This window comes from Oculina patagonica, chromosome 8 (genome assembly GCF_052425735.1).
Source record: "Oculina patagonica isolate OP01 chromosome 8, crgOcupat, whole genome shotgun sequence".
Lineage (NCBI taxonomy): Eukaryota > Metazoa > Cnidaria > Anthozoa > Scleractinia > Oculinidae > Oculina > Oculina patagonica.
The window spans coordinates 26,741,122-26,767,606 of record NC_135765.1 but is presented as its reverse complement, the minus strand read 5'-3'; the positions used below and the strand labels follow the sequence as shown (position 1 = coordinate 26,767,606).

The 26,485-nt window shown below is 38.8% G+C and overlaps 4 protein-coding genes across 8 annotated transcripts in view; all 4 read right to left on the bottom strand.

Annotated features, from left to right (window-relative positions):
• LOC144663689 (uncharacterized) overlaps positions 1-26,485 on the bottom strand; it is a 116,337-nt gene that overhangs the window by 21,146 nt on the left and 68,706 nt on the right. The gene's annotated exons all lie outside the window — the stretch shown is intronic.
• Positions 1,570-26,485, bottom strand: part of LOC144663685 (uncharacterized) — a 116,120-nt gene continuing 91,204 nt past the window's right edge. For all 3 annotated transcript variants that reach the window (XM_078524709.1, XM_078524707.1, XM_078524708.1), the window contains exon 8: positions 1,570-2,847. In XM_078524709.1, the coding sequence (XP_078380835.1) occupies positions 2,013-2,847 (835 nt within the window). In that variant the 3' untranslated portion in view covers positions 1,570-2,012. The remainder of the gene's footprint in view (positions 2,848-26,485) is intronic.
• Positions 2,875-16,883, bottom strand: LOC144663276 (uncharacterized). Its single transcript, XM_078524179.1, has 8 exons — positions 16,780-16,883; positions 14,861-14,963; positions 10,886-11,608; positions 8,499-9,140; positions 7,482-7,670; positions 7,030-7,053; positions 2,935-5,008; positions 2,875-2,899 (listed from the first exon to the last, which is right to left on the bottom strand). Exons 3-8 carry the CDS (start codon positions 11,592-11,594, stop codon positions 2,875-2,877), a joined length of 3,663 nt encoding a protein of 1,220 aa, XP_078380305.1. The 5' UTR covers positions 11,595-11,608; positions 14,861-14,963; positions 16,780-16,883.
• LOC144663692 (uncharacterized) overlaps positions 20,546-26,485 on the bottom strand; it is a 112,705-nt gene continuing 106,765 nt past the window's right edge. For all 3 annotated transcript variants that reach the window (XM_078524721.1, XM_078524720.1, XM_078524718.1), the window contains exons 3-4: positions 25,089-25,784; positions 20,546-23,830 (exon numbers count right to left, since the gene is read on the bottom strand). In XM_078524721.1, the coding sequence (XP_078380847.1) occupies positions 20,823-23,830; positions 25,089-25,770 (3,690 nt within the window). In that variant the 5' untranslated portion in view covers positions 25,771-25,784 and the 3' untranslated portion in view covers positions 20,546-20,822. The remainder of the gene's footprint in view (positions 23,831-25,088; positions 25,785-26,485) is intronic.

The following is a 26,485-nucleotide window of genomic DNA, read 5'->3' as shown; positions in this document are numbered from 1 at the left end:
TCTCACATGTTTGGAACTGCAACTATCTGCGCCCTTCCTCTGCTTACTGTTTTCTTCAGCTTCTAAATTGGCCAAAACCTCTTTTGTTCAGTCACCAGAGCTTCCGTTTGCAGGCTCCTTGTAGTTACATTGAGCTAACCTGTGTCTATTTCAGTACTCTATAGTTCCTTCTATCCCAGGGGGGGGGGGGGGGTACTCCGACTTGTCATTGACGGGGATGATCGAAGGATTTTTTTGGGTTTGAAATTTTCGATTCAGGGATTTTTTTGGGTTAATTTGGAAAATTTGGCAAGTATTTTTTTTGGATGACTTGATTTAGATAGGGGATTTTCTTGGGTATTAAAAACGAACTAAAGTGCCTTGGCGCGGCCTTGGCGTATTTATGGCATGATGAATAAACAAAACGAGCGTTCTCTGTGTTATGTTATTGCCCCTCCTGGCAATTTAGGGGTAATTTGACAAGGGGGGGGGGTTATTTTTGGTCCAGGGATTTTTTTGGGGTAATGTCGGAAGACTTAGGGATTTTTTTGGGTCCTGAGTTTTGCCTCCATTCGATCATCCCCGTCATTTACAAGCTGGAGTACCCCCCCCCCCCCCCCTGGGCCTTTTATGCACCAGTCAATTCCACGAGCCACACTAGCTCTGTTCGCGGATTTTTCACCGCCCTCCCTTTTGGGAGCCTGCTCATCATAGGCTTGAAAGAACTTTATCAAACTTGCGCGGTGGGATTCGCAGTCTTATATTAGTTTGGATTGGCCAGGCGTTATTTGCTCAGCAGACTTCTCTTTGTAAGACAAATGATATTTCAAGCTCAAATTCAATAGGCCTTATCACAGTTTTTGACGCCATCTTGACGAGTAGGCAAAGCGTGTATAAATTACAGTGTTTGTATGGGAATCTGACGCTTATTTTTTTTTTTTTAGAAAAAATTGAATTCTGGACAACTCGTGAATTGTAAAGTTAAGATAGAAGGTAAAAGTCTTTTTTCGCCGAGTTTGAAGGATGTAGCTGGGCTAAAAAGCGTTCAGTTACGTTTTAAATTCCCCATACATTTGTCTATAATGATAATTCTTCCCGCGAACCGACACACAAACACTGTAATTTCTACCTGCTTTGTTTACTCGTCAAGATGTCGTCGAAAACCGTGATTAGGTCTATTACACATCCTCGAGGGACTCCAAGGGAGGAGTCTATCTTTCCTTGTTTCCAACAAAAAATAAAACAAAAATCATTTTTTGTGTTTCCGTGTTCCCTAAATGTATGTTTATGATTTTGGTGTTCCCTGTTCCGTAAGATATGTGCTTGTTCCCGTGTTCCCAGTTTTACTTATATTTTTCCACATTCCCAAAAAGTAAATGGCTATACAGTATTTCCTTGTTCCCCGAAACCCCTTGGAGAGCCTCATCCTCCTGAGAAACCGCGAGCACTGAGTCGCTTGCTGAAAGATTTAACATCGGAATCACCCTACGGACAAAAAATATATTAGATAAATAAGCTTCTTTCCACGCTCTCTTCCACTCCCTCCCCCTTAAAACGGCAAAGCAAACAATATAAGTCTTCATTCATTCAAAAACTTTTATTTACAAAACGTAACAAAACTAAGTGTTGCCCTTTTCTTCAGTGTAAAATTACAACGAGCACTTCATTTAGTTTCTTTCTAAAAAATGTCATTATTTAACGCTAATCTATATATTTTTTACAATTCTTTATCAACCCGGCTTATACTTATTTACAAAAAATTACCATTGAATAGAAAACGTTTTCTTTTATAAATTATATTATGTTCATTACGTACATGTGGATTGCACTGATATTTCGACGCTTTCTTACAACTACAGTCAATTTTCGCCTTGCGGACACCCCGCTATTGCTGACACTCGCTATTACGGACAAAATCTAGATCCCCGGCGAATAAGGTTTGACTGGAAATGACTCCCGCTATTACGGACTCCCACTATTACGGACCCTCAACGACGCCCCGAGCGTTTCCGCTTTAACGAGAGTTGACTGAATTAGATATAGAGTTTAAAACCTGGTCTGTGCTGTTGAACAAGAGTTCTAAGAGATTCTTTACTTTCCTCACTGATAGAATTATCCCACAGGATTAGTGAGGTCAGTTTACAATTTGAATGCTTAAGTGCTTCACATAGACTGGTAACACCGGTATCAGTGATCTGATTATAACTCAGATCTAGTGTGGTTACTTTGCAGCTTGGATGCTGTAAAGCTTCACACAACCTGGCAACACCGGTATCAGTGATATCATTACCAATCAGAGTTAGTGTGGTCACTTTACAGCTTATATGCTGTAAAGCTTCACACAACCTGGCAACACCGGTATCAGTGATTTGATTATGACTCAGATCTAGTGTGGTAACTTTACAGCTTGAATGCTGTAATGCTTCACACAACCTGGCAACACCGGTATCAGTGATATCATTACCAATCAGAGTTAGTGTGGTCACTTTACAGCTTATATGCTGTAAAGTTTCACACAACCTGGCAACACCGGTATCAGTGATATCATTACCAATCAGAGTTAGTGTGGTCACTTTACAGCTTATATGCTGTAAAGTTTCACACAACCTGGCAACACCGGTATCAGTGATATCATTACCAATCAGAGTTAGTGTGGTCACTTTACAGCTTGAATGCTGTAATGCTTCACACAACCTGGAAACACCGGTATCAGTGACCTCATTAACATGCAGATGTAGTGTAGTCACTTTACAGCTTGGATGCTGTAATGCTTCACACAACCTGGCAACACCGGTATCAGTGATATCATTACCAATCAGAGTTAGTGTGGTCACTTTACAGCTTATATGCTGTAAAGCTTCACACAACCTGGCAACACCGGTATCAGTGATATCATTACCAATCAGAGTTAGTGTGGTCACTTTACAGCTTATATGCTGTAAAGTTTCACACAACCTGGCAACACCGGTATCAGTGATCTGATTATCACTCAGATCTAGTGTGGTCACTTTACAGCTTGAATGCTGTAATGCTTCACACAACCTGGCAACACCGGTATCAGTGATGTCATTACCACTCAGATTTAGTGTGGTCACTTTACAGCTTGGATGCTGTAATGCTTCACACAGTCTGATAATAACGGTATCACTGAAATGATTAAAAGCCAGCCGTAGTAACAGTGTGGTAATGGCACAGTGTTCTTTCTCCAGTGATGCACAGATACGTTTTATTCCAGACAGTGTTAGAAATGACTCACAGATTGTCAAACTATTTACATTAAAGGACTGTTTAGACCGTTCATGTTGTGCTGTAGCAGCTTCCTCTTCATTCAGTTCACTAATTACGTCTAACAAGAATGAAGCTGCAATACAGTCCACATCATTTAAATTCGTAAAATTCATATCGGAGTAGTGTTGGGGATGATTTATGATGACGTTTTTAGCAAATTCCTTGTCTTGATATTCGCTGAGTAACTTTGCTCTTACGCGGACGGGCTTCGTTGTGATTGAAATACTTTCTAGTAATCTTTCCATTAGTTTGTCATCTTTTTTCTTTGATAAAATACCAGCAATAAACAGCATAACCATTTCAGACACAGTTTCTGTCGGAATTTCATTTCTCATTACAAACCAACGAGCAGCCAAAAACTCTTGAATGGTAAGATGAGTAAAACTTAACTGTTTTGTGGTTTCAAAAGCAGATTTCCTGAAAGGAGGACCACAATGAAGGAGACCGCTTCCTTTCAGTTTTTCGATTTCTTCCAATTTAAACTTTTCTTTCATGTCCCTTTCGTCAAAAATTGGCCTCTGCTGCAAAAGCAGTTGAGCTGCTAACTCTGATAATTTATCCAATGTGCTTTCGATGACGTCTGAAACCTTGTGTTTCTCAGGAATTCCTTTCGTCTTATATTCTGATTCGGCATTATGTTTTAGTTCAAAAATGTTGACAACGTCAGAATAAATTTCAGTTGCTGACACAGGAAGATCAGTGCTCTTGGATTCGCGAAGAGTATATTCCAGATAGAAACACATCAGAAAACAAAGGACTGGAATATGAGCAAAGCTAACAAGATTCTCATTGTTCATGACATGTTCAAGAACACTGTTCTTCATGGTTTCGTTTTCTTTGAAATACTTCACAATGTACTCTTCTACCTGCTCCGGAGAGAACCCTGTAATTTCCACGTATCGGTCGAAGTGAATTCCTCCCATTTTATCTGATTCGTCGGGTCTCGATGTTATCATAACAACAGACTCTCTCATCATCTTGCCTTTTATGAGTTTGGCACACAGTGCGGCTACTGGCATTTCCTCACTAGCATTGTTTGGATACTGTTCCTCCGAGCTACTAGCGATGTAATCTCGTAGTGAATACTCGTCATACCCATCCAAGATAATCAAAACCTCCTCAGGGTGATTAACAAGGTATTCAAACAAAGAGTTATCAAGGTTTGAGTTTTCGTCAAGTGTTGAAGAACAGTTTAAAAGCTCTCGCAAAGAAAACCTGTCATTTCCACGCAAGTTGAGTTGACGGAATGTCAACAAGTATGCAAACTTGATATCTGGTGTCTTCAAATTTGCTTGTGATTGAAAAAGTTTATCATCAGCCCAATCCCGAACAAGCTTTTGACTAAAAAGACTCTTTCCAATCCCTGCTTTTCCAGTGACAAGAATAGATTTGGGATTAGGCTCACCCTCAGTACCGCAAACAAATATCTCCTCACAACTTTTGACCCGGGTTCCGCTGACTTGCCCATAATAATCCAGCAGTTCACCTCTTGCTAAAGTCACATCATAATAATCCAGCAATTCACCTCTTGCTAAAGTCATATCATAATAATTCAACCATTCCTGCCTTGTTGCTGTCGCATCCTTCTTATAGAGGGTCTTTCTACCATGCTGTATCAGAAGATTAGTGAATATGTCATCTGTTCTTGGGTTAGATATGGTTGGGGAAGCCATCAGTTTGGGCTGGAACTCTGTCTGGCTTTTAATAGATGCTTTCAAAGCTTTTGTGTAGGCACTCACAGCTGAAAAAAAAAAAAGAGATAACAATATTAACTCTTAAAAGTTTCTTTTTTTTCGGCTGTCTAAAGTGGCTGGAAGTCACTGGTATTGAGAGCGTAACACAGAATTGAAAGCATGGTAAACTGTACATGATTTTAAGGTGGCTGCTAACGGTTTTAGGCATTTTCCAGCCCTTATGCAGTCCAACCTCTATTTAGCTGCCACTTTCCAAAGTTCCGATTCATTTGTCACCAAACTGCTGTATTTGATACCTCTATTCAACCGCCACCTCTATTAAGCGGCCACTTTCCAAAGTTCTGATTCATTTGTCACCAAACTGCTGTATTTGATACCTCTATTCAACGGCCACCTCTATTAAGCGGCCACTTTCCAAAGTTCTGATTCATTTGTCACCAAACTGCTGTATTTGATACCTCTATTCAACGGCCACCTCTATTAAGCGGCCGCAGCCACCTTTTTGCTGTCGCAATTGTATTATTTATATTATTTTTTACCTCAATTAAGCGGCCAGTGAATTATCTTTCCAAGCGAAATGGTGACAGATGATACATATCGTCCGTGAAATATCTTAAGCTAAATTTTTTCACATACCCTACTAAGTTTTAATGCAAACATTATCAACCCGAGCTAGTGCTAGAGTTAGAACTACATAATTTATATGCATGGGCTGGAAATGCACTTGATGTTTTGTTACATGAATTTTCGATTTATCTTTGTATACGTTCACTTTTTAAAAGCATTTTGCTATATTATATAGAGTCAAAAAAATCGTGTTTACTGCCGTTCCTATCCAATTTATATTGTACCTCTATTAAGTGGCCAGCCTCTATTAAGCGGCCACTTTTTAAAGTCGGGTGGCCACTTAATAGAGGTCGGACTGTACTTTGATAGGTCATAAATACAATTTTTTATAAGTTAATATTACACTTATGGTATGAAACAAACGCTCAATGATTGGTCAACAAGTTGTGATCATTTTCGTGACATTATTGGTTACCATAGCAACAGTATAACCTCTTAGTTTTGGCTTTCAGTGCTAATAACTTGAAAATTAGGTCACTGACCCTATTTTTAATTGTTGAATTATGACAGCGTGTCATGATAAAATTTTGGCAAAGTTAAAAAAAATTGTCACAGCCACCTTAAATTTTCTCTGAACTGCTCTGACAGAATTTCTTCAATTATTCATTTACATGGGATTGGCTTTGCCAAATAATGATGTCATTTGGTTCGCGCTGTAAGCTATTTGACGTACATGTAAACTGACCTCAAAATTTACCGGTAGTTGAAAGAAATCTACTTTCTCTTAGCTTTGAAACAATATAAGACGGTTAGAAGTCTCCTATAAAGGAGACAAAAATTTGTAAGCTGTTGTGAAACGTAATTTCGCACATGTGCTAACAGTGATACTGTCCCTTTTTTCTTGAATCACTGGAAAAGTAAATCCTCAATTTCGTGTAAACGAGTACGGTGATCGATCCAGTTTTTTCTTGTTTTGAATTGGCAATGACTTTCTTTCTGTAAAATAAATTTGGCTCAATTACCAGCGCAGAAGCAAACATAATCCCCAGAAATGTGAATTTAGCAAGCACTCGTGAATGTAATCATGATAATTTCATAAGGAATTATTGCGTATAAACAAGGTGCTTTTGTTCTTGAACGAGTATAAGGACCCCCTTTTCTGTAAGATATTAAAACAGCCAATAAGCAAAGCTTAACGCACGGCCGTGTGAATATAAGATGAGGCATACATATAGCTGCGAGTTCCCATCATTTCCTTTCTGAGTCTAATTTACTGCAATTTGGCATTGTCACTTTTGCCAGAGCACCCAGAAAAACTATTAAACAGAACAGGTGCACTTCCCAAATTTATCCGAACATGAACTGCAACCAAAAAGGCCACAAATTTTTTTCTGTAGCAACATTAAATAGTAACAGTTTTTACATTTGCTTAACGTCATGTTCAACGTATCACAGCATGTCCCAATTCTGCTACATTGTTTCCACTCTATTTTCTTCTTACCTGGCATAAATGATCCATTTGCATCTGCAACAAATAATAAAATAAAAAAGATAGTTAGAACCAAATAATATCCTATTTCACTAATTAGTTACTTAGAACTACTACAGGTACGTTATTAAACACTTAGATCAGTAAAACATGGGCTTCAACGATATGGTGAAGAGTTGTCTATTGTAGAGGTAGAGAATCTATCAATTTTTTGTATGAGTGTACAGAAACTTAAAGCTTGCAAAGGTTATGTACTTCTTTGAACATTCTACAGGCAAAGTACAACTAAAGAGTTGGGATCGGTTTCCATGAACTACATGGTGATCACCTGAGATCATACTTAGTTATACTTTACTGCGTGATTTGATGCCAAACAGCAAACACCAAGCATTTGCATCCAAATATATTTTGCCTTGCAAAAGAAAAAAAATGGGGAAGGATATGAATAGGACGAAAAGCACTACCTGGACTATAATGGGGCCATTCCTCGAATATGACAGGATCACTCAAAATATTGGCCACAACAGATGCCGCCATCACACATGCAAAAGCTCCTGTCTGATCATTTGAAGGTTGACTACCATCTGCATAGTCTTTGATGCCTTTCACCACAATCCATTCTGTCTTTAGATCATGGGCTGCTGCAAAAACACCTGGAAAATGAGAACATTTGACAATGTTTGTACATGTATCATACTGAATCCTGGAGTCATGTTAATAATAATAGACAAATTGTTAACAAGAACGTCAACAGAATTTACAGCCAACTCTTCTAATCCTTATCCTTACCAAATAAATCAGGATTCATGTTTACTAATACAGTGCATAAAATTACAGAGTAGTTTTATGTAGTATCAGTAAAACAAAAATAATGTTTTTGAAATTTTACAGCCATTGCAATTAAGGAACGCAAAAGCTGTGAACAAACAGATAATATCAAGTGCTATTCAAGTGATAAACTGAAATTAAATTCTGTCAGTAATCTTGAACTGAGCTTTTTTAAAGGACACATGTTTAAATTAAATTCCTTGTTTATGGAATAACGTACCCGATGGGCTAAGGACTGACAATCTCACCCTGTAATGGTTCATTAGCAACTATGCAGAGAGTTTTATAAGAGCAAGGGCTTTGATCCTAATCACCCACAAGTTACTTGAACCTCATAACAGTCTGATAAATAACATTTTTAATAGCTTCTTTCCCTTTTTTTTCTTTTTTTTTTAATTATATGCTTGCAAGTATTTTTGGGTGGACTAGCACTTATGGTTCTAATATGTTCCCTTCTAGTCTTCTTTCCTCGCTGCGTCATTTTTTTCTTATATTTATGTTTTTTTTCTTTTTATTGTTTCTGTGTCTCTTTAGTTTACATATTGTGCAGTGAAAATGGATTAATTAAAATTTAAAAAAAAATAAGTTCTACCTTGCCACACCACACAAAACATAAAAAAACTGCTTGCAGACAAATAATTAAACTTTCTTACCCCTGCCTTCCATCTCAACTGCTGTTGCTTCAGGATATCGTTGAATAATCTCTTCATACTGCCATCCACCACTGTCATCCTTCTGGATACTCAGAACCACCCCATCACAGTGTACTCTCACTTCCTGCTCTTCTGGGTTTTCCAAAGGTGCTGTCCATCCATCAGCTATATGCCTGATGAGATTGCCAATATCTCTGCCCGGGGGTGTTTTGTATGAAGGTGTTATAAGCTTTGAAGATACAACTACATCTCCGAGTTTGGTTTTTCCAGGACTCAAACCACTGCAGGCGCCAACGGAAAATACAGCTCTGGGTCTCAGTACCCTGACTGCATCTTTTACAACAGATAGAGAACTTCCAGGATCAGCGGAACCTTTAGAACACTTCATTAATGCAATTTTCCTCTTCTTTCTATGATCACTACCCACGGACCCAAAGTATACATAGCCAATGCCTCTGTGGTAACTCTTGAATGGTTTATCCAAATAGAAAAAACAGCTTAAAAACTCACAATCTTCCACCATCATAATCAGAATATCGATCGGGAGGTCAACAACGTTCCAAGTGCAACTGGTGTTAGGAAGATCACTCATCGTTGGAATCTTAATATTGAGTCGTGGTGGCAACTCCAAATATTTAGTTTCTGAGTTTAGAAGGAAAATATATATAAGCAAATAAAAGTTTACTTAGTACATACATGTATACATGTATATATTTAGAGCAAATGTGCTGATATATTAATTAACAGTACTTTAGTTTTTCCTGGAGACCAGTTTTTGTCTAAGCAGCCACCACCAGAGCAATCAGTCAGTAGAATACTGACCAAACCTCATACTAACCAAAAGGAGGGCCCAGAGAGGGGTAAAACATGTTAACTCAGCAGGCAAAAAAGGCCTTACTTAAGGTCATTTCACTGGTATTGCATTGCGAATCTTGTACTGCCCACAATTTTACATGTGGTTAGCGTGCGCACATTAAGAAAATAGTGGCTTTATCTATATGGCTTCACTCACAAGAGAGATATATAAATCGACGTTTTCTTGTAAACGAGTAACAGCAGGACCTATCATTTTTTCTCTTTTTCTGAGTCTAGCAATCACCTTCTTTCTATAAAATGAATATAAACAAATTTCTATTGTAGTAAAACAATAATCACAGTAATCAACCAAAATGTGAACTTAGCCAGTACTCGTGATAACATAATTGTGATCTCGAGATCACTGCATGCTAAGAGCAAGTTGAATCAGTGGCGAATGACACTGTGTGCCATAATCACAAAAAAATTTATGGTTCCTTGAAGTCGATGTGAAGAAGTCCGGGAGAAGTAAATACTATAAACATGTAAAGACGAGCGTGCCGCCACCGATTCACGCGCAAAATTTTATCCTGCTTTATCCACACAAAAAGAAAATGTCGGTGAAGTCTCACTTGACAGTTAAATAAATACAACAGAAGGCGAAACTTTGGTACTTGCAGTGCACTCGTGAGAAACGAGAAACTTCTCGAGAGAAATGAGACGCGTCTCGAGAGAAACGAGACGCGTCTCGCGAGACGGTGGTAACTTACATTTGAGCGGTACTGTACATCTATAGCTATATTTCGCGTCTTACTTTCCCGTCCTTACTTTCCCGTGAAGTAAACGGCTCAAATGATAATGTTTCCAAAAGCTGATATTGTGAGCAATTATGCGGGATATTCAAAGTTTGAACAAAAATCTGTTGTCAGTTCTATTTTGATGGAATGACCTTAAATGCCAAACATCCTTAAGGTCATTCCCTTGTATTGCAATGCGAACCTTACTGCACAGAATTAGCTCGTGCACAACGGACAAAATGTTGGCTTTTTTCTACAGTGTATACACGGCTCGTGCTGTGAGAGAGATAAATTGTTTTCTCAGAAACCAGTACGGTGCATGACCTATCAGTTTTTCTTGTATATTGAGTGTAGCGATCTAATTCTTTTAGATGAATACAGACTAATTTCTGTTTAAAAATTCAATAATCAATGGAAATGTGCCAACTTTGCCAGTACTCAGAAAGGAACTATTATTAATTAAGGAATAATTCCTTAAACCACATAATATGTGGTAAATACATGTACATGCACAGTTGTACAAGGTGTTCCTGCTGCTAAATGAATATGATAACCCCCCTTTTTAATTTCAAAATTCAAGTTCCCTTAACATAATCAACCAGTAGGCAAAGGCAAATTTTGGCTGAAAATCCATGTTCAGTTCTATATATTTTGGGGGAATTGAAGCAGGTACTGGAGATTCTAGGATTTCGGAATAAATTGGGACAATAGAATGGATGCAAACAATTCTTTTTACAGTAGCACTTTCTGTAATCTTTTAAACACAATCCAATTTTTAAATTAAAATACACCAACCTTCCATCCCTGTTCTCCTTTCAGAATTGGCATTCGATTCCTCCAAGTCATCTAACTTGCTGAGCTTATTTATTCTCTCATCTTCATCTAATTTTTCCTTAATCCTGTCCTCACCATCCACCCACTGTTTAAGTAGTTCCTGATAGTGTTCTTCAAAATCAGGGTCCATGCTGTCATTTTCAAAATCATCAATGGCATCACGATAGCATGCTCCTCCCAGTCGCACCAAGATGTTTTTGATTTCCTTCCAGTAGACACTAAATGTTGCATCATCAACTGAAGCATCGCTGCCATGACTGTAGTAAATTGTGTTTCGGTAGAACTTGATGCGGGCAATGTCAGCCTCAAGAGCTGTGTCTGTTACCAGAGGAAGGTTATCCCAGCCGCTGGCAGGAGGAACCAGGCTGCAAATATTCCTCAGAAGAATAACCAGAAGGGTGGGGTCAAAGTTCGCTGATAAAACTGAAGATTTGATTACAGGATATAGTCTCCTCCATTGTGGGGTACTTAGAACTGTTTTCTTTCGAAGTGATTGTAGTTTAGCATGAACTGCATAATCAGACAAAACTGTGTGAAGGCTGCCAGGTGGACGTACCCTGTCAAAGGTCTCTCTTAGAACCTGTGATCCCACATCAACCAGAAGACGACACAATCGTTCATAATTAGTTGCTTCTTTGGTGGAAGGAAAGGATGGTGCTGCAGAGGCCATGAAGACAATGTTCTCTAAAAGAAAAAAATTGAAGCAAGATTAATAACTTGAATGGCTGGTTCCACAAGCGATGCAAATGCAAACTCTGGTAAATGCAAGCACAAATGCAAAGAAAAACACATGCAAACAAGCACAATGCAAACTGAAACACAAATACAAATGCAAGCACAATCTTGGAATGGAGAATTGCCTATTTTCTTGAAATTTGCCTGCACTTGCACTAATTTGCACTTGCTTCACGTCTGAACATTGCTAATGCAAATGGAAGCACAAACACAAGCAAGCCAAGCATGACTTGTCTGCCACCATGGAAAAATGCTTCAACCGGGTGTGAGTATCTTACATTCCTTGCCTTCACATTGTACCTGTCAACATCACTTGCATTTGCACATGCATTTGCGTCGCTCTTTTGACTTTTGACAGTCACCATCACAATGCAGGGATGGCAGAGCCGGAGGGGCTGGGGGGGGGGGACACACACACTTTTACAGAAATAATAAGACTTAACAAGAGAAGAGTCCTAAGAGTCTTAAGCCCCCCACTTCAGGTCAGAAAATCTCTTGACTCCTATTTGGAATTTCTACTTTTGTAAAGAAAAATATATCTCCTCCTCTCAAGAATTTCCAAAATTATTTGGCAGACCCCAACCAAAAAAAAAACATATTAAAACTTGTTATGTAACTGTTAACAACATTAAAAAATTGAAAAAAAAAATTCTTCAACGGTAAACAGACAAAATATTCTGTAGTTAATTGTAAAAGAAGCTACGTCACAGCAATTTCGCAGATTATTGGTCTTAACAATTGTAACTGGTCTAAAATTAGTGCCAGTAGGCAACTTATCCCATGAAAAACATTATCTTTGAACATCTAAAGGAAGATAGTTGTAACCTTAATTTGAGGATAAAATTCAAACTTCAGCTATTAAAAGTGATCTTTTGAAGATGTGGGGAAACAACATGAAAAGTTAAGATCCTAGCCACCTGCAGCCAATTAACAATTATTGGATGAGGTTGAGCATGATAGCGATAATTATCAAGGCCAAAGTTTCTGTTATCTGCCGAAGCCGAAGGCTGAGGTGGATAACAGAAACTGAGGCCTTGATAATTATCGCTATCATGCGAAAACCGAATCCAATAATTGTTTTATTATGCACATTCCTGAGCTGCACTTGTAAAGACAAGAGCGCGCACAAAATCTGCACAAAATCTGCAAAATCTGAATGCATAAAACTATTGTCTGTAGGTATGACGTCACTTCTACATATGTAAAATCTAATGTCTGTAGGTATGACGTAAGAGAAACAGCAAGCAAGAATTAGCTGCATGCTTATAGCCAATCAAAATCAAGCTGGTGACACCAGTGTATAATAATGACACTTGTTAACAATTTCACTGCTCTAATATAGCAATTCTTTTTTAAAAACAAGTTTTAAAAGTTTTAAGTTTAAGTAAGTTTAAATAAAAAATAAATAAATGAATAAATGGGAATTTACAGTGGGATCTTCCACTAGATGGCTCTTCTTGATCCCACTGACTCCAGGTCAAATTGGAATTTGGAAGTGTTGGTTTTTGTGGAGGGAGGAAAACTGGAGAACAAGGAGAAAAACCTTCGGAGCAAGGACGAGAACCAACAACAAACTCAACCCATGCACATAATGGTACCGGGCCGGAATCGAACCCAGGCCACATTGGTGGGACCACTGCCACTGCGTGGCACCACTGCATGGCACCACTGCGCCATCCCCGCTCCCCTAGTAAGTTTTATATTTCACATAATAAGGATATATATAGTTTTAAATTTTTTATTTTTAGCATGTATATATATATGTTTTAAATTCAATTTTATTATAGCAAGAACCCAGCTACGACGATTGTGTGTGTGTTTGTTATCACGGTTAAAATAACCTATAAAGGTATTTAATATGTTTCGTTTCAAATGCTGACAGGGTTGGAAATTAGCACTAGAACCCACTTGCCACAGGTACCGGTAAGTGCTGAATCATCCATGACTTGCCTGTTTCGTGAGTGCAATTTTCATCGCCAAGAAATTATTTAAATTAATGCTGTTTCCTATGTTCCCTTTTCCAGCTATAAACCCTTTAGAAGCATTTAATTTTTTTACTAGTTCTGTTTTACTTAAGAAATAGAAAACATGTTCCGTGTTTCTATCGAGTTATAGAAACACGAGTGGAAGTTTGGGAGAACGAGAAATGCTGTGGGAACACGAGTCGATAGACGAGTGTTTCCACAGCTTTTTCGAGTTCTCCCAAACTTTCACAAGTGTTTCTATAACTTGATAGAAACACGGAAAACATGTTTTCTATTTCTTTTAGAAAACAGCACAAAGAAAATAACGCACATCAAAGTAATATTTAGCGCTTTATTTAACATCAAAACGTAGATTCTCTTCACCCTGCGGTTTTACGTCCTGAACATAATTCAACCAATCATAGTAAGGGAGTCGATGAACAGAAATAAATCAACTGTTCAACATTTGCTTCAAGGCTAAAATTCACCGATTTTTTTTGCCAAACAAACAAAGAAAACAGGCCCCAAAGTTAACGTAATTATGAGAAATAACTAAGCCGATGGTTTAACTGAAGTCCAGCACTGGAAGGAGTCAAGAATTGTGGTTTTATTTCGCTTCATCGAACTAACCGAATGGTTTGACGACCGACACTGCCGATCGAGCGACTCGAACCTTGGAGGTGAAAGTGCATTATTTTTCTGTTAAAAGAAGTTTGACTCGGCATTCTGGACGAATAACTTGTCCTGTTGAAGAGCTGTGAATAGTTCTGAAGTGCTACAAAGCCTAGAATGGAGTGAAGTTACGCCAACTCATAAACTTCTTTGAAAGGTCAGCCGCTTCGATAATTTCTTTCACAGACAATTTTTAAATGTGTGGCGGGCTCTGTAAACATCTTACTCGCTTGTTTTCAGGTGTGCAAATATTTGTTTAGTCTTAACCTGGTTTTTGTCAGCTGTGACATTAAAATTTGGCACAATTCTTAGTTGTTATTTTTGCATTGCTTTTTTCTGCACCGTGAATATTGATTGCCGTGTCTACGACAACTGTCTGTGTCTCCATCGAGTTATAGAAACACAATATTTAACCAATCAGCGCACGTATTTACTTTGTGCTATTTTCTAAATATTTTTACAGTACATTTCAAAATGTTTAAGAAACTGGTGCTCAGACCCAACATCATAGCTCATAAATATCATTATATGGTTCCTTTTAGTGACAATAACATAATGCACTCACTTGTACAAAGTGACACTGCTGGTCATGATCGAGCCACTGGTGTTCAGCTAGACTTGGCGCCTGAGGACTTCTCCTCTCGACAAAAGAGATGTTTGCTTACAATCTGCAGGGATGTCACAAAGATTTATCAATAAAAAAGCTATTTAAAATATGCAAGTAAAGTAAGAGTCTCCATCACGTTTTCTAAGGATTTAAGGTCTTTGCTAAAATTTTTTATTGGTCTGCCAGGTGCCTAACAACATTGCTAGTGCATTGTTTTCACTCACAGAATGCTGATCAATGCATGCTCACTCAGCAAACTTAAATTATGATTTGAAATTACCATATTTATTCGAATTAACGCCGTGGCGTTTATTATTTTCTTTGTGATTCAAAGGCAGCGTTTAAACGAGGGTGACGTTTATTAAAAATTCAATTCATTTCTTGGAAATAATTGCATATGGTAACTGAACATTTGAACTTTTAAAAAACAGGAACATGTGGTAGTGCTTGTCTCAAAAGTCATTTTCAATATCTTTAAAACATTGTTACAATCAAGGAAAATAATTATTGCAGGCTTGCTTAAGCTTGATAATTACTAGATTTGCTTATTGAGTCTATTATTTGAATAAAGGCCGCATTTTGATGCGGTGTTTATTTGAAGGCAGCATTTATTAATATTTTTCCTCTAAAATGCGGCGTTTATTGGAAGGCGGCGTTTAATCGAGAGCGGCGTTTAATCAAATAAATATGGTATGGTGGTCTCAACCCTCCAAGTTATTTTTTTCCTTAGTGGCCATTTGGCCACCAACTACTCAAGTTTGGTCACCAGTGATAAATTTTAGTCACCAAATTAAGCTGATGCTTTCAATCCTCCGTCTCAATTTTAGTTGCCATGGTAACTAAAATGGTCTTATCTTGGAGGGTTTGGTCACAATGTGAAATATCTGTCTGGAATTCAATCCATTTTTAAAGCTGTTGATGATGAAAAGAATGATAAAACCCCAAAAGCTACACAATTCAGTGGTATATAAGAAAACAAGAACCAGAGGGAATGGTGCTAGAATAATTGCAAAATAACTGCTGTGAAGAGAAATTTAAAATAATAAATTTTTCTATTAGCTTTTGTAGCACTTATTAAAAGCCTTTCAATGTTGAAATAGATTCCAGTAGTTATCAAATACAGTCAACTCTCACTATAACAGATACCTTTGGGACCACAGATATTGGTGTCCGCAATAGTGAAAGTCCATAGTAACAGGAGTTATTTTCAGTTATTCTTATTTGCTGGGTGGAAATTAATCCAGGCAACTACATGTTGTGATACACTCCCCTTGAATGACGAGAAAACGAGACAAGAAATGAGAACTCACAACGACATTTCAGCCCCTACCGGCAGGGCATTTGGCCTTCCAACTGGCTCACATAGTAAGGAATTTAATCAGACATTTTGATAAAAGTCAAATGCCTGGGGAGGGAGCCATGATCTCGCTTGGTATTGACTTATACATTATAGAAAGATACCGATAGCCTGATTGCTGAAGTTCAGAGGTCTTCCTCTGGCCGCTTTACTCCTGAGAAGAGATCTTGGCAAGATTTCCGCAGAGTACCCTACATTAATTATGCATATAATTTTGTAACTCTCGTTCTGTTTATGACTGCCGTTCGTGTGTGAAGGATTATATGGAATATTTGTATGCATAATTAACGTAGGGTGCTCTGCGGAAATCTTTCCGAGATCTTTTTTCGGCAGTAAAGCGACCAGAGAGAGAGAGATGTCTAAAATTCAGGCTAATAAAAAGACGAAATCGTTGTAATTCGACATTACGCTACGCACGCAAAAAGTTCAGTTTCACCTTTACGTGTCCGATCGCCGAAATACTCCCTAGTATCATTACTGACGCTGCAACACAGCCTAACAAAAGTAAAACACTAATTACCTTACAGTTAAGTGCCTTCCTTTGGGAACAAAATGTAGTTTTAAAAAGACGCTTGTTACTTCCGCCCAACCCTCGCAGCCGCCATTTTTGTCAACACTGGAACTTAGTCCTCCCCAAAGAGCCGAAAAGAATTTTTTAAAGCTCGCGTCTGATTGGTCGAAAACCGAAGCCACGGACACAGGGCACCCAGACTTCTGAAATTGGGCACAGGTATACATCCAACTTTCCAATCAAAATTCAAAACTTTTCTGCAATAAATCGGCGGTAATCTTTTCTCTTGCCATTTGCACTGTTTTAACAACTTTTACTGCGACTCCTCCCAATACGGAATATATTTTCTCCCAACTCAGTCGTCAAGAACAAGATTGCTTTGAGGAAGTCCGCTTTTCCCTGTTTTCAAACGTCTAAAAGCTCCAAAAAACTTGCTAAATCATCAGAATATCAGTATCGAACTTTTAATAGTGAAAGTAAGAACTTTTTCTTTATATCTATTTTGTTTGTTTGTTTGTTTTTGCCTTTGTTTTTGCAGGTTTCTGTTGTTTGACCGCGGTCCAATTCGCGAACCAATGGTAAATGACAATAAACAGATTTCATATATCGGACAGGTACCAAATCAAACGTTGTCGACCTTGTTTTGCTTGACAGTCTTTGAAGCGGTTTGCTGAAACTCTGCTTATACGGGTTCTTGACCAACACCATAACTCAGTAAAACAGTCAAGATGCAACCTCGTTCCCAGGGCTTTTCCCTTGGCGATTTGGGAACGAGGTTGGTCAAGATGTAAGGAATATCGACTGGAAGTCCGACTACGCTCGCTTCCTTTTCTTGTCAACGATTCAAACATCAGTTGTGACCTCCACCTGGGATCTAGAGCCGCATTTCGACAATTTCCAGGCGTAGCCAGGTTTACGAGGAGTTGCAGGCCTGACAAGAGGCTTTTCGCGGGGGAGGGGGTGGAGGTCTACCCGGGAAAGTTTGTCAGATCGAGGCTTTCGAAAATGCTTCTCTCCTTCACCTTTTGTTAATTTGTGTGTATTTCGACAACTTCTATTTCTAACATTTCATAACAAGGAATTCAGTACCAAAAGCACCCCCCCCCCCCTTCCAATCCCCCGGGTCCCTCTGCTAGATCCACCACTGGCTAGATCTGGAGTCCAGCATGCAGCACACTACTCCCCTTTAAAACTGCCTCTTCTAACACCTGGGAGTACACAACTTCAGTGCCAAATAGTACGAATGAGGAGGACCGGAAACGAGATTGTAGAAATAAGTGTGAAGAGGCCTGCGTCGATGCACGGACGGGTGGACCAAGCTTTACTCCCTGGCCTGGTTGTAAAGCTTTCTCATCTAAGGTGGAGAGCGGTGGAGGCACGTGCCATTGTTATGGATGGAATTACAAGCCGGAGTGGTATGAGTCATCTAGGTACCGGTCTGGTTGGTGCGAGACACAGTGATGTGGACCCGGATTGGCTTAACACTAGCAATGTAACTGATCACAATCTAGTAGTTACACTTCTGTAAATCACGTGGTCAGTGAAATAAAATCAGTTGGTCAAGAATGTGTTGCCGTAGCTTACTTTGGTAATTCTAACTTTTTAATAGTGGATATTTTTGTTAAACGGTAGATTCCAATTAAAAGAAAAATTGTATTAATACTCTTTATAAATTCTGACGCTGACTTATTTGAGCGTAAACAACGCTCATAATGTGCTCAAGACGTTTCGACCGAGAATCTTCAGTCTTCTTCGGTTGTTATCATGGCATAAAACGGCTTTTTAACGGTTTCACATTGTACGCGCGTGCGAGTGACTAATACAAATACACGCGAACGCTGCGCGAGACTATGAACATTATGTAAGTGACTTATATACATCAGGGATGTCTATGTGTTCATTTCCCGCATTCTGGTCCCTCTGCGAATGCCACGCTTCTAGGAAAAGCCTCTTGTGGTAATCGCCTGACTTGTCCACCACCGCTGCATGATTGAAATCCATATTATGGCCAAACGTGTTCGCGTGTTGCGCGATCTTAGAGTTTTTGTCGCAAACACGGACTGCTCTTTGATGTTCTTTAATTCGAGTAGCTAACGCTCTGTCCGTTTGTCCATAATAGGTAAAATTGCAGTCAAAGCAGTTAACTCTGTAAACTACACATCTAGACTGGAATGCTGTGAGTTTGTCCTTCGGTCTGGGGAAGCGTGTGCGTAACGTGTTAAGTGGTTTAAAGCCAACTTTGAACACGTTTGGCCATAATATGGATTTCAATCATGCAGCGGTGGTGGACAAGTCAGGCGATTACCACAAGAGGCTTTTCCTAGAAGCGTGGCATTCGCAGAGGGACCAGAATGCGGGAAATGAACACATAGACATCCCTGATGTATATAAGTCACTTACATAATGTTCATAGTCTCGCGCAGCGTTCGCGTGTATTTGTATTAGTCACTCGCACGCGCGTACAATGTGAAACCGTTAAAAAGCCGTTTTATGCCATGATAACAACCGAAGAAGACCGAAGATTCTCGGTCGAAACGTCTTGAGCACATTATGAGCGTTGTTTACGCTCAAATAAGTCAGCGTCAGAATTTATAAAGAGTATTAATGTCAACTCCTGACTGTAATTTTGGTATTTTTCGAAAAATTGTATGTTTTAATGTAACAACTGTAGCAAGCAAGTCACATAAAAGAGCTTGTAGTTTTTCACAGAGGTCGTTTAATTTATTTGTGTGACTATATGTTTCATCGTTACCGTAAAGCCATATTCAAGAAATTTCCAAGAAATTATCAAGCACTTCAAACAAACGCGTTTTCAGAATCAGTTGTTCAGAGTCCGTGCTACCAGTGTACACTGTCACATCACCAGTCACATTCCACGCAACACTGAGAGACGTTCAGTTATAATTAATAGGGTTCAAGATATTGAAGGCTAATGGTTCCAATTCCCGGTTACAAATAACTAGATTAGCTGCCTGGCAGCAATTGGATTAATTTTATGGACAACAGTTACTACTAGTTGTACCTTTCGGTAAGTGCCAACGAGCGAAATACTCATGTTTGAACAGATATTAAGTTAAATTATGGCCTATTTCACACCTCAAGCAAACGTATTTTGGTATTTGGCGGCCTTACGACCCTCTCCAAGAAAGACCAGTGAAGCGTTGTCATGTTCCACGCTTTATTTGTCACTCGAAAAATAGTTTTCAAAAAAAATTGTTAAAAACTTTTTTCTATACCAATTTCTCCAGTGTACGCACAGTTTTGCTAAATTGTTTTGTAATCTCAAAGTAAACCACTTTTATGTCCTCCTTTGGGGGCCTTCGCATAGGCTTGAAACAGTTTTATCAAACTTGCGCTGTGGGAAGCACAGTCTGATTTCAGTTTCGATTAAGCCGGGCGTTATTTCCTCAAGGGGGGGGGGGGGGGTGTCCATGTTTCCTTGCTTCCAATAAATTTTCGTTTTGTTCCCGTGTTCCCTAAAAGTATTTCTTCGAGTTTGCTGTTCCCTGTTCCATAAAATGTGCTCGTGTTTCTGTGCTCCCTGTTTTATTTTCTTTTTGTTCCATGTTCCCAAAACGATAATGGCTATGTTCCCTTGTTTGCCGAAACCCCTGGCAAATTCTCATCCTCTTGTGAAATCGCGAACACTGAGCCGGGCGCTGAAAGAGTTGATCTCGGGTTCACCAAATAGACAGACAAATTTGTCTTATATAAGCCTGTATCCACGCTCTCTTCCACCCCCCCCCCCCCCAAAAAAAAAAAAAATGACAAAACAAACAAGACCAGTCTTCATTCGTTCCAAAACGTTTATTTACAGAACGTAACAAAACTCAGTGTTGGCCTTTTCTTCATTGCTAATTAAATTACAACAAGCGGTTTTTACTAACAAATTTCATTTTCTAATGCTAATCTATTTACAATTTCTTATTAACCTTATAATTATTTACACAAATTTTACCATTGAATAAAAAGCGTTTTCTTTTATAACTTATATAATGTTCATAACGTACATGTGAATTCTATTGCCATTTCTAATGCTTTCTTATAACTATTTAGATAGTGAGTTTAAAACCTGGTCTGTGCTGTTGAACTAGAGTTCTTACAGATTCCTTACTTTTCTCACTGATAGGATTGTTCCACAGATATAGTGAGGTCAGTTTACAATTTGAATGTTTGAGTGCTTTGCATAGACTGGTGACACCGGTATCAGTGATTTGATTATCACTCAGATAAAGTGTGGTTACTTTACAGCTTGAATGCTGTAATGCTTCACACAACCTGGCAACATCGGTATCAGTGATCTCATTATAAATCAGATTAAGTGTGGTTACCTTACAGCTTGAATGCTGTAATGCTTCACACAATCTGGCAACACCTGTATCAGTGATCTGGTTATTACTCAGATATAGTGTGGTTACTTTACAGCTGGAATGCTGTAATGCTTCACACAATCTGGTAACACCGGTCTCAGTGATCTGGTTATTACTCAGATTTAGTGTGGTTACTTTACAGCTTGAATGCTGTAATGCTTCGCACAATCTGGTAACACCGGTATCAGTGATCTGATTATCACTCAGATGTAGTGCGGTTACTTTACAGCTGGAATGCTGTAATGCTCCACACAACCTGGCAACACCGGTATCAGTGATTTGATTAGCACTCAGATCTAGTGTGGTTACTTTACAGCTTGAATGCTGTAATGCTTCACCGCACAACCAGGCAACACCGGCTTCGGTGATCAGGTTATTACTCACATCTAGTGTGGTTACTTTACAGCTGGAATGCTGTAATGCTTCACACAACGAGGCAACACCGGTATCGGTGATCTGGTTATAACTCAGAGCAAGTGTGTTTACTTTACAGCTTGGATGCTGTAATGCTTCACACAATCTGGCAACACCGGTATCAGTGATCTGATTAACAATCAGATTTAGTGTGTTTACTTTACAGTTTGAATGCTGTAATGCTTCACACAATCTGGTAACACCGGTATCAGTGATCTGATTACCACTCAGATGTAGTGCGGTTACTTTACAGCTGGAATGCTGTAATGCTTCACACAACCTGGTAACACCGGTATCAGTGACCTGATTATTGAGCAGATATAGTGTGGTTACTTTACAGCTTGGATGCTGTAATGCTTCACACAACCTGGTAACACCGGTCTCAGTGATCTGGTTATTACTCAGATTTAGTGCGGTTACTTTACAGCTTGGATGCTGTAATGCTTCACACAGTCTGATAATAACGGTATCACTGGAATGATTAAAAGCCATCCATAGTAACAGTTTGGTAATGTCACAGTGTTCTTTCTCCAGTGATCCACAGATTCGTTTTATTCCAGACAGTGTTAGAGCTGAATTAACTATTTTCAAACTATTTACATTAAAGGACTGTTCAGACCGTTCATGTTGTGCTGTAGCAGCTTCCTCTTCATTCAGTTCACTAATTACGTCTAACAAGAATGAAGCTGCAATACAGTCCACATCATTTAAATTCGTAAAATTCATATCGGAGTAGTGTTGGGGATGATTTATGATGACATTTTTAGCAAATTCCTTGTCTTGATATTCGCTGAGTAACTTTGCTCTTACGAGGACGGGCTTTGTTGTGATTGAAATATTTTCTAGTAATCTTTCCATTAGTTTGTCATCTTTTTTCTTTGATAAGATACCAGCAATGAACAGCATAACCATTTCAGACACAGTTTCTGTCGGAATTTCATTTCTCATTACAAACCAACGAGCAGCCAAGAACTCCTGAATGGTAAGATGAGTAAAACTCAACTGTTTTGTGGTTTCAAATGCAGATTTCCTGAAAGGAGGACCACAATGAAGAAGACCGCTTCCTTTCAGTTTTTCTATTTCTTCCAATTTAAAGTTTTCTTTCATGTCCCTTTCGTCAAAAATTGGCCTTTGCTGCAGAAGCAGTTGAGCTGCTAACTCTGATAATTTATCCAATGTGCTTTCGATGATGTCTGAAGCCTTGTGTTTCTCAGGAATTTCTTTCGTCTTATATTCTGATTCGGCATTATGTTTTAGTTCAAAAATGTTGACAACGTCAGAATAAATTTCAGTTGCTGACACAGGAAGATCAGTGCTCTTGAATTCTTGAAGAGTATATTCCAAATAGAAACACATCAGGAAACAAAGGACTGGAATATGGGCAAAGCTAACAAGTTCCTCATTGTTCATGACATGTTCAAGCACAATGTTCTTCGTGGTTTCGTTTTCTGTGAAATACTTTTCAATGTACTCTTTCACCTGCTGTGGAGAAAATCCCGTAATTTCAACGTATCGGTCGAAGCGAATTCCTCCCATTTTATCAGATTCATCAGGCCTTGATGTAATCATAACAACAGAGTCTGTTAACAACTTGCCTTTGATGAGTTTGGCACACAGTGCGGCTACCGGCATCTTTTCTCTTGCATTATTTGGATACTGTTCTTCCGAGTTACCAGCGATGTAATCCTGTTGTGAATACTCGTCATACCCATCCAAGATAATCAAAACCTCCTCTGGGTGGTTAACAATGTATTCAAACAATGAGTTATCAAGGTTTGAGTCATCATGTAATAGTGAAGAACAGTTTAAAAGCTCTCGCAAAGAAAACCGGTCATTTGCAAGCAAGTTCAGTTGACGGAATGTCAACAAGTACGCAAACTTGATATCTGCTGTCTTCAAATTTGCTTGTGATTGAAAAAGTTTATCATCAGCCCAATCCCGAACAAGCTTTTGACTAAACAGAGTCTTTCCAATCCCTGCTTTCCCAGTGAGAAGAATAGATTTGGGATTAGGCTCACCCTCAGTACTGCAAACGAATATCTCTTCACAGCTTCTGACCCGGGTTCCACTCACTTGCCCATAATAATCCAACAATTTCCGTCTTGTTGATGTCATATCCTTCTTATAGAGCGCCTTTCTACCATGCTGTATCAGAAGATTGGTGAATATATCATCTGTTCTCAGGTTAGAAATGGTTGAGGAGGCCATCAGCTTGGGCTGGAACTCTGTTTGGCTTTTAATAGATGCTTTCAAAGCACTTGTGTAGTCACTCACAGCTGAAAAAAGAAAAGAAAAAATAAATATTTTATGAAGGGTTGCATATGTAAAGCTGTATAGAGATGACTCACTCAAATAAAGCTTAACCTCTTCTAATGTAAAATGTGCTTGCTTTAACTGCTTTTAACTGGTTTACAAGTGTTCTTCCAATACAATTTTGTGCTTTGGGACCAAGAATTCTTGATAGTAAATAATTATTATATCCCATGGCAATAGCTTTCAGCTAAAGATTTATATTGTTGCATCGCTGTGTAAATTTGGTCAGGTGGTACCTTTTCTGGGCAACTATCAATATTTGTGATAGAGTGTCACTTGAGTGCCAAAAGTAATTCTCCTTTGCTTTGGTTTTGCATTGGTACATTTAGTGATTGGCAAAAAAAAAAAACTCGTGCCACTTTCTCAGTCAATCAGAAGTAAAACCCAAACCAATTGTGATTCGCTCGCGCACATTTTTCCGCGTTTCGTGTTGTCTATATGTATTTGCTTCGAGTATTCATTGGATCTCTGGATTGCCTGTGTCCTTTGTGATTGGTCAGAGTGATTACTTTGGTTTTGGCTTTACGACACTCAATTGAAAACTGCCCTACCCTTAAGCATTTTTCACTTGTGTCGAAAGTAATTTGCACTTGCTTTTGTCTTGCTTTTGTCGAGCAGCTGTTGTCATCATGTCTCAGTTCCAAGATTAAACACATCTTCTCCTTACTGATTACCTTATATTTTGTGCGACATCAGCAAGGAAAGAGCATCAACATGGTGAGAACTATGACGAGCAATGTGGTTTTGTTTTATAGTTTTAATTGTCAACAACTGAATTCAGAAAAACAATATACTTCTTTTTGCTTTATATACCATATGTAAATTCTAGTCACATCCCCTAGCTAATAAATGCACCACTAGCAATTTTGCACCTCAAAAAGGAGATTAACAAAAACAACCAAAAAAACAGGTTGTATCTGCCCAGACCTTAAGGGGGCTTGACTGATTTTTTTTAGCGGCAATACTGCCCAAGTTTGGGAATTAACTATGTTGCCATTAACAATGCTCTTGAAAAATCATCACCATGACTGGTGTTATTTTGATATTGGGGTTACCATAGAAATGTTTCACACATGATGTCATAAGGTTTTTTTATCATATTCATTGGCACCAGGAGGAGAATAGTTAATTCCCAAACTTGAGAGCTGGGTTGGCTATAAAAATTTCTTTCCTTTATTACTCTACATGTACACATGTATGTTGTTAAATCATACCACTGACCTTCTAACGTTGGTCTATTTTCAGTATTGCTTATGAAGTCTTCTAGCTTTCTATTGAGCTCATCTAATTTGTCCTTGATGCTCGCCTCATCCTTCACCCACTGTTTAAGAAGATCTCGGTAGTGTTCCTCAAAATCAGGGTCCATACATTCTTTTTCAAGGTCGTCAATAGCGTCTTGGTAGCATGCTCCTCCAAGTCGCACCAGGGTGTCTTTGATATCATTCCAGTAAACACCAAATGTTGCATCATCAACTGAAGCGTCAGTAGCGTGACCGTAAACTGTGTTCCTGTGGAACTTGATGCGAGCAATGTCAGCCTCGGGGGTTACGTCTGTTAACAGAGGAAGGTTATCCCAGCCAGTGGCAGGAGGAACCAGGCTGCAAATATTCCTCAGAAGAAGAACAAGTAGGGTGGTGTCGAAGTCCCTTGATGAAACTGAAGATTTCATGGCAGGATACAGTTTGCCCCATTGTGACGGATTTAGGACTTTCTTCTTTCGAAGTGATTGTAGTTTAGCATGAACTGCAGGATCAGACAAAACTGCGTGAAGGCTTCCAGGTGAACGTACCCTGTCAAAGGTCTCCCTTAGAACCTGTGATCCAACATCAACCAGAAGGCGACACAACCGTGCATAATTAGTAGTTTCTTTAGTGGAAGGAAAGGAAGGTGCTGCAGAAGCCATGAAGACAATGTTCTCTGAAACAAAAAAATGAAGAAAAATGAAGATGGTTTCTGCACCACTGTCGAGCAATACAGGCAAAAATAAAGTTACCAAAAAGACCTCATAGCATGGCAACAGTTTTTAGTACAGCTAACAAAAACCTGCCAAAAATGTAGCACTCAAGCTGACCCCGCGAAAGAAAAATGGATTTGAAGTTGTCTTTATTTCAGTTAAAACAAACGTCTTGCCCCAGTTCAAAACAAAATGGCACGCGTTTAATAAATTTTTTCGAGGTTTGACTTTAATTTTCTCGAGAATGCTTTAGAATTTAATTGCGGGGTCACTAAGACAAATGAATTTCGATGAGATCTTTTAAATAGTATACAAAATGTTGCCGTGCAATGAGTAGATTTTTGGTACTTAATTTTCGCACTCATTGCTCGAACTTTCAGCGGAATCCGTCTTAATAACTTAAAGGGCTGGTTTCACGAGCGATGCAAATGCAACTAGGCAAATGCAAAGAAAAACATAGCAAAAATTACAATGCAAACTGAAATGCAAATACAAATGAAAGCACAAGGAATGGAGTATTGTCCATATTTTCTTGCACTTCACTTGTGCTTGCATTAATTTGCACTTGCTTCACATCTGAACAGTGCTAAACACAAATGAAAACACAAACACAAGCAAGCAAAGTAAGACTTGTCTGCCACCTTGGAAAATGCTTAAACTTTGT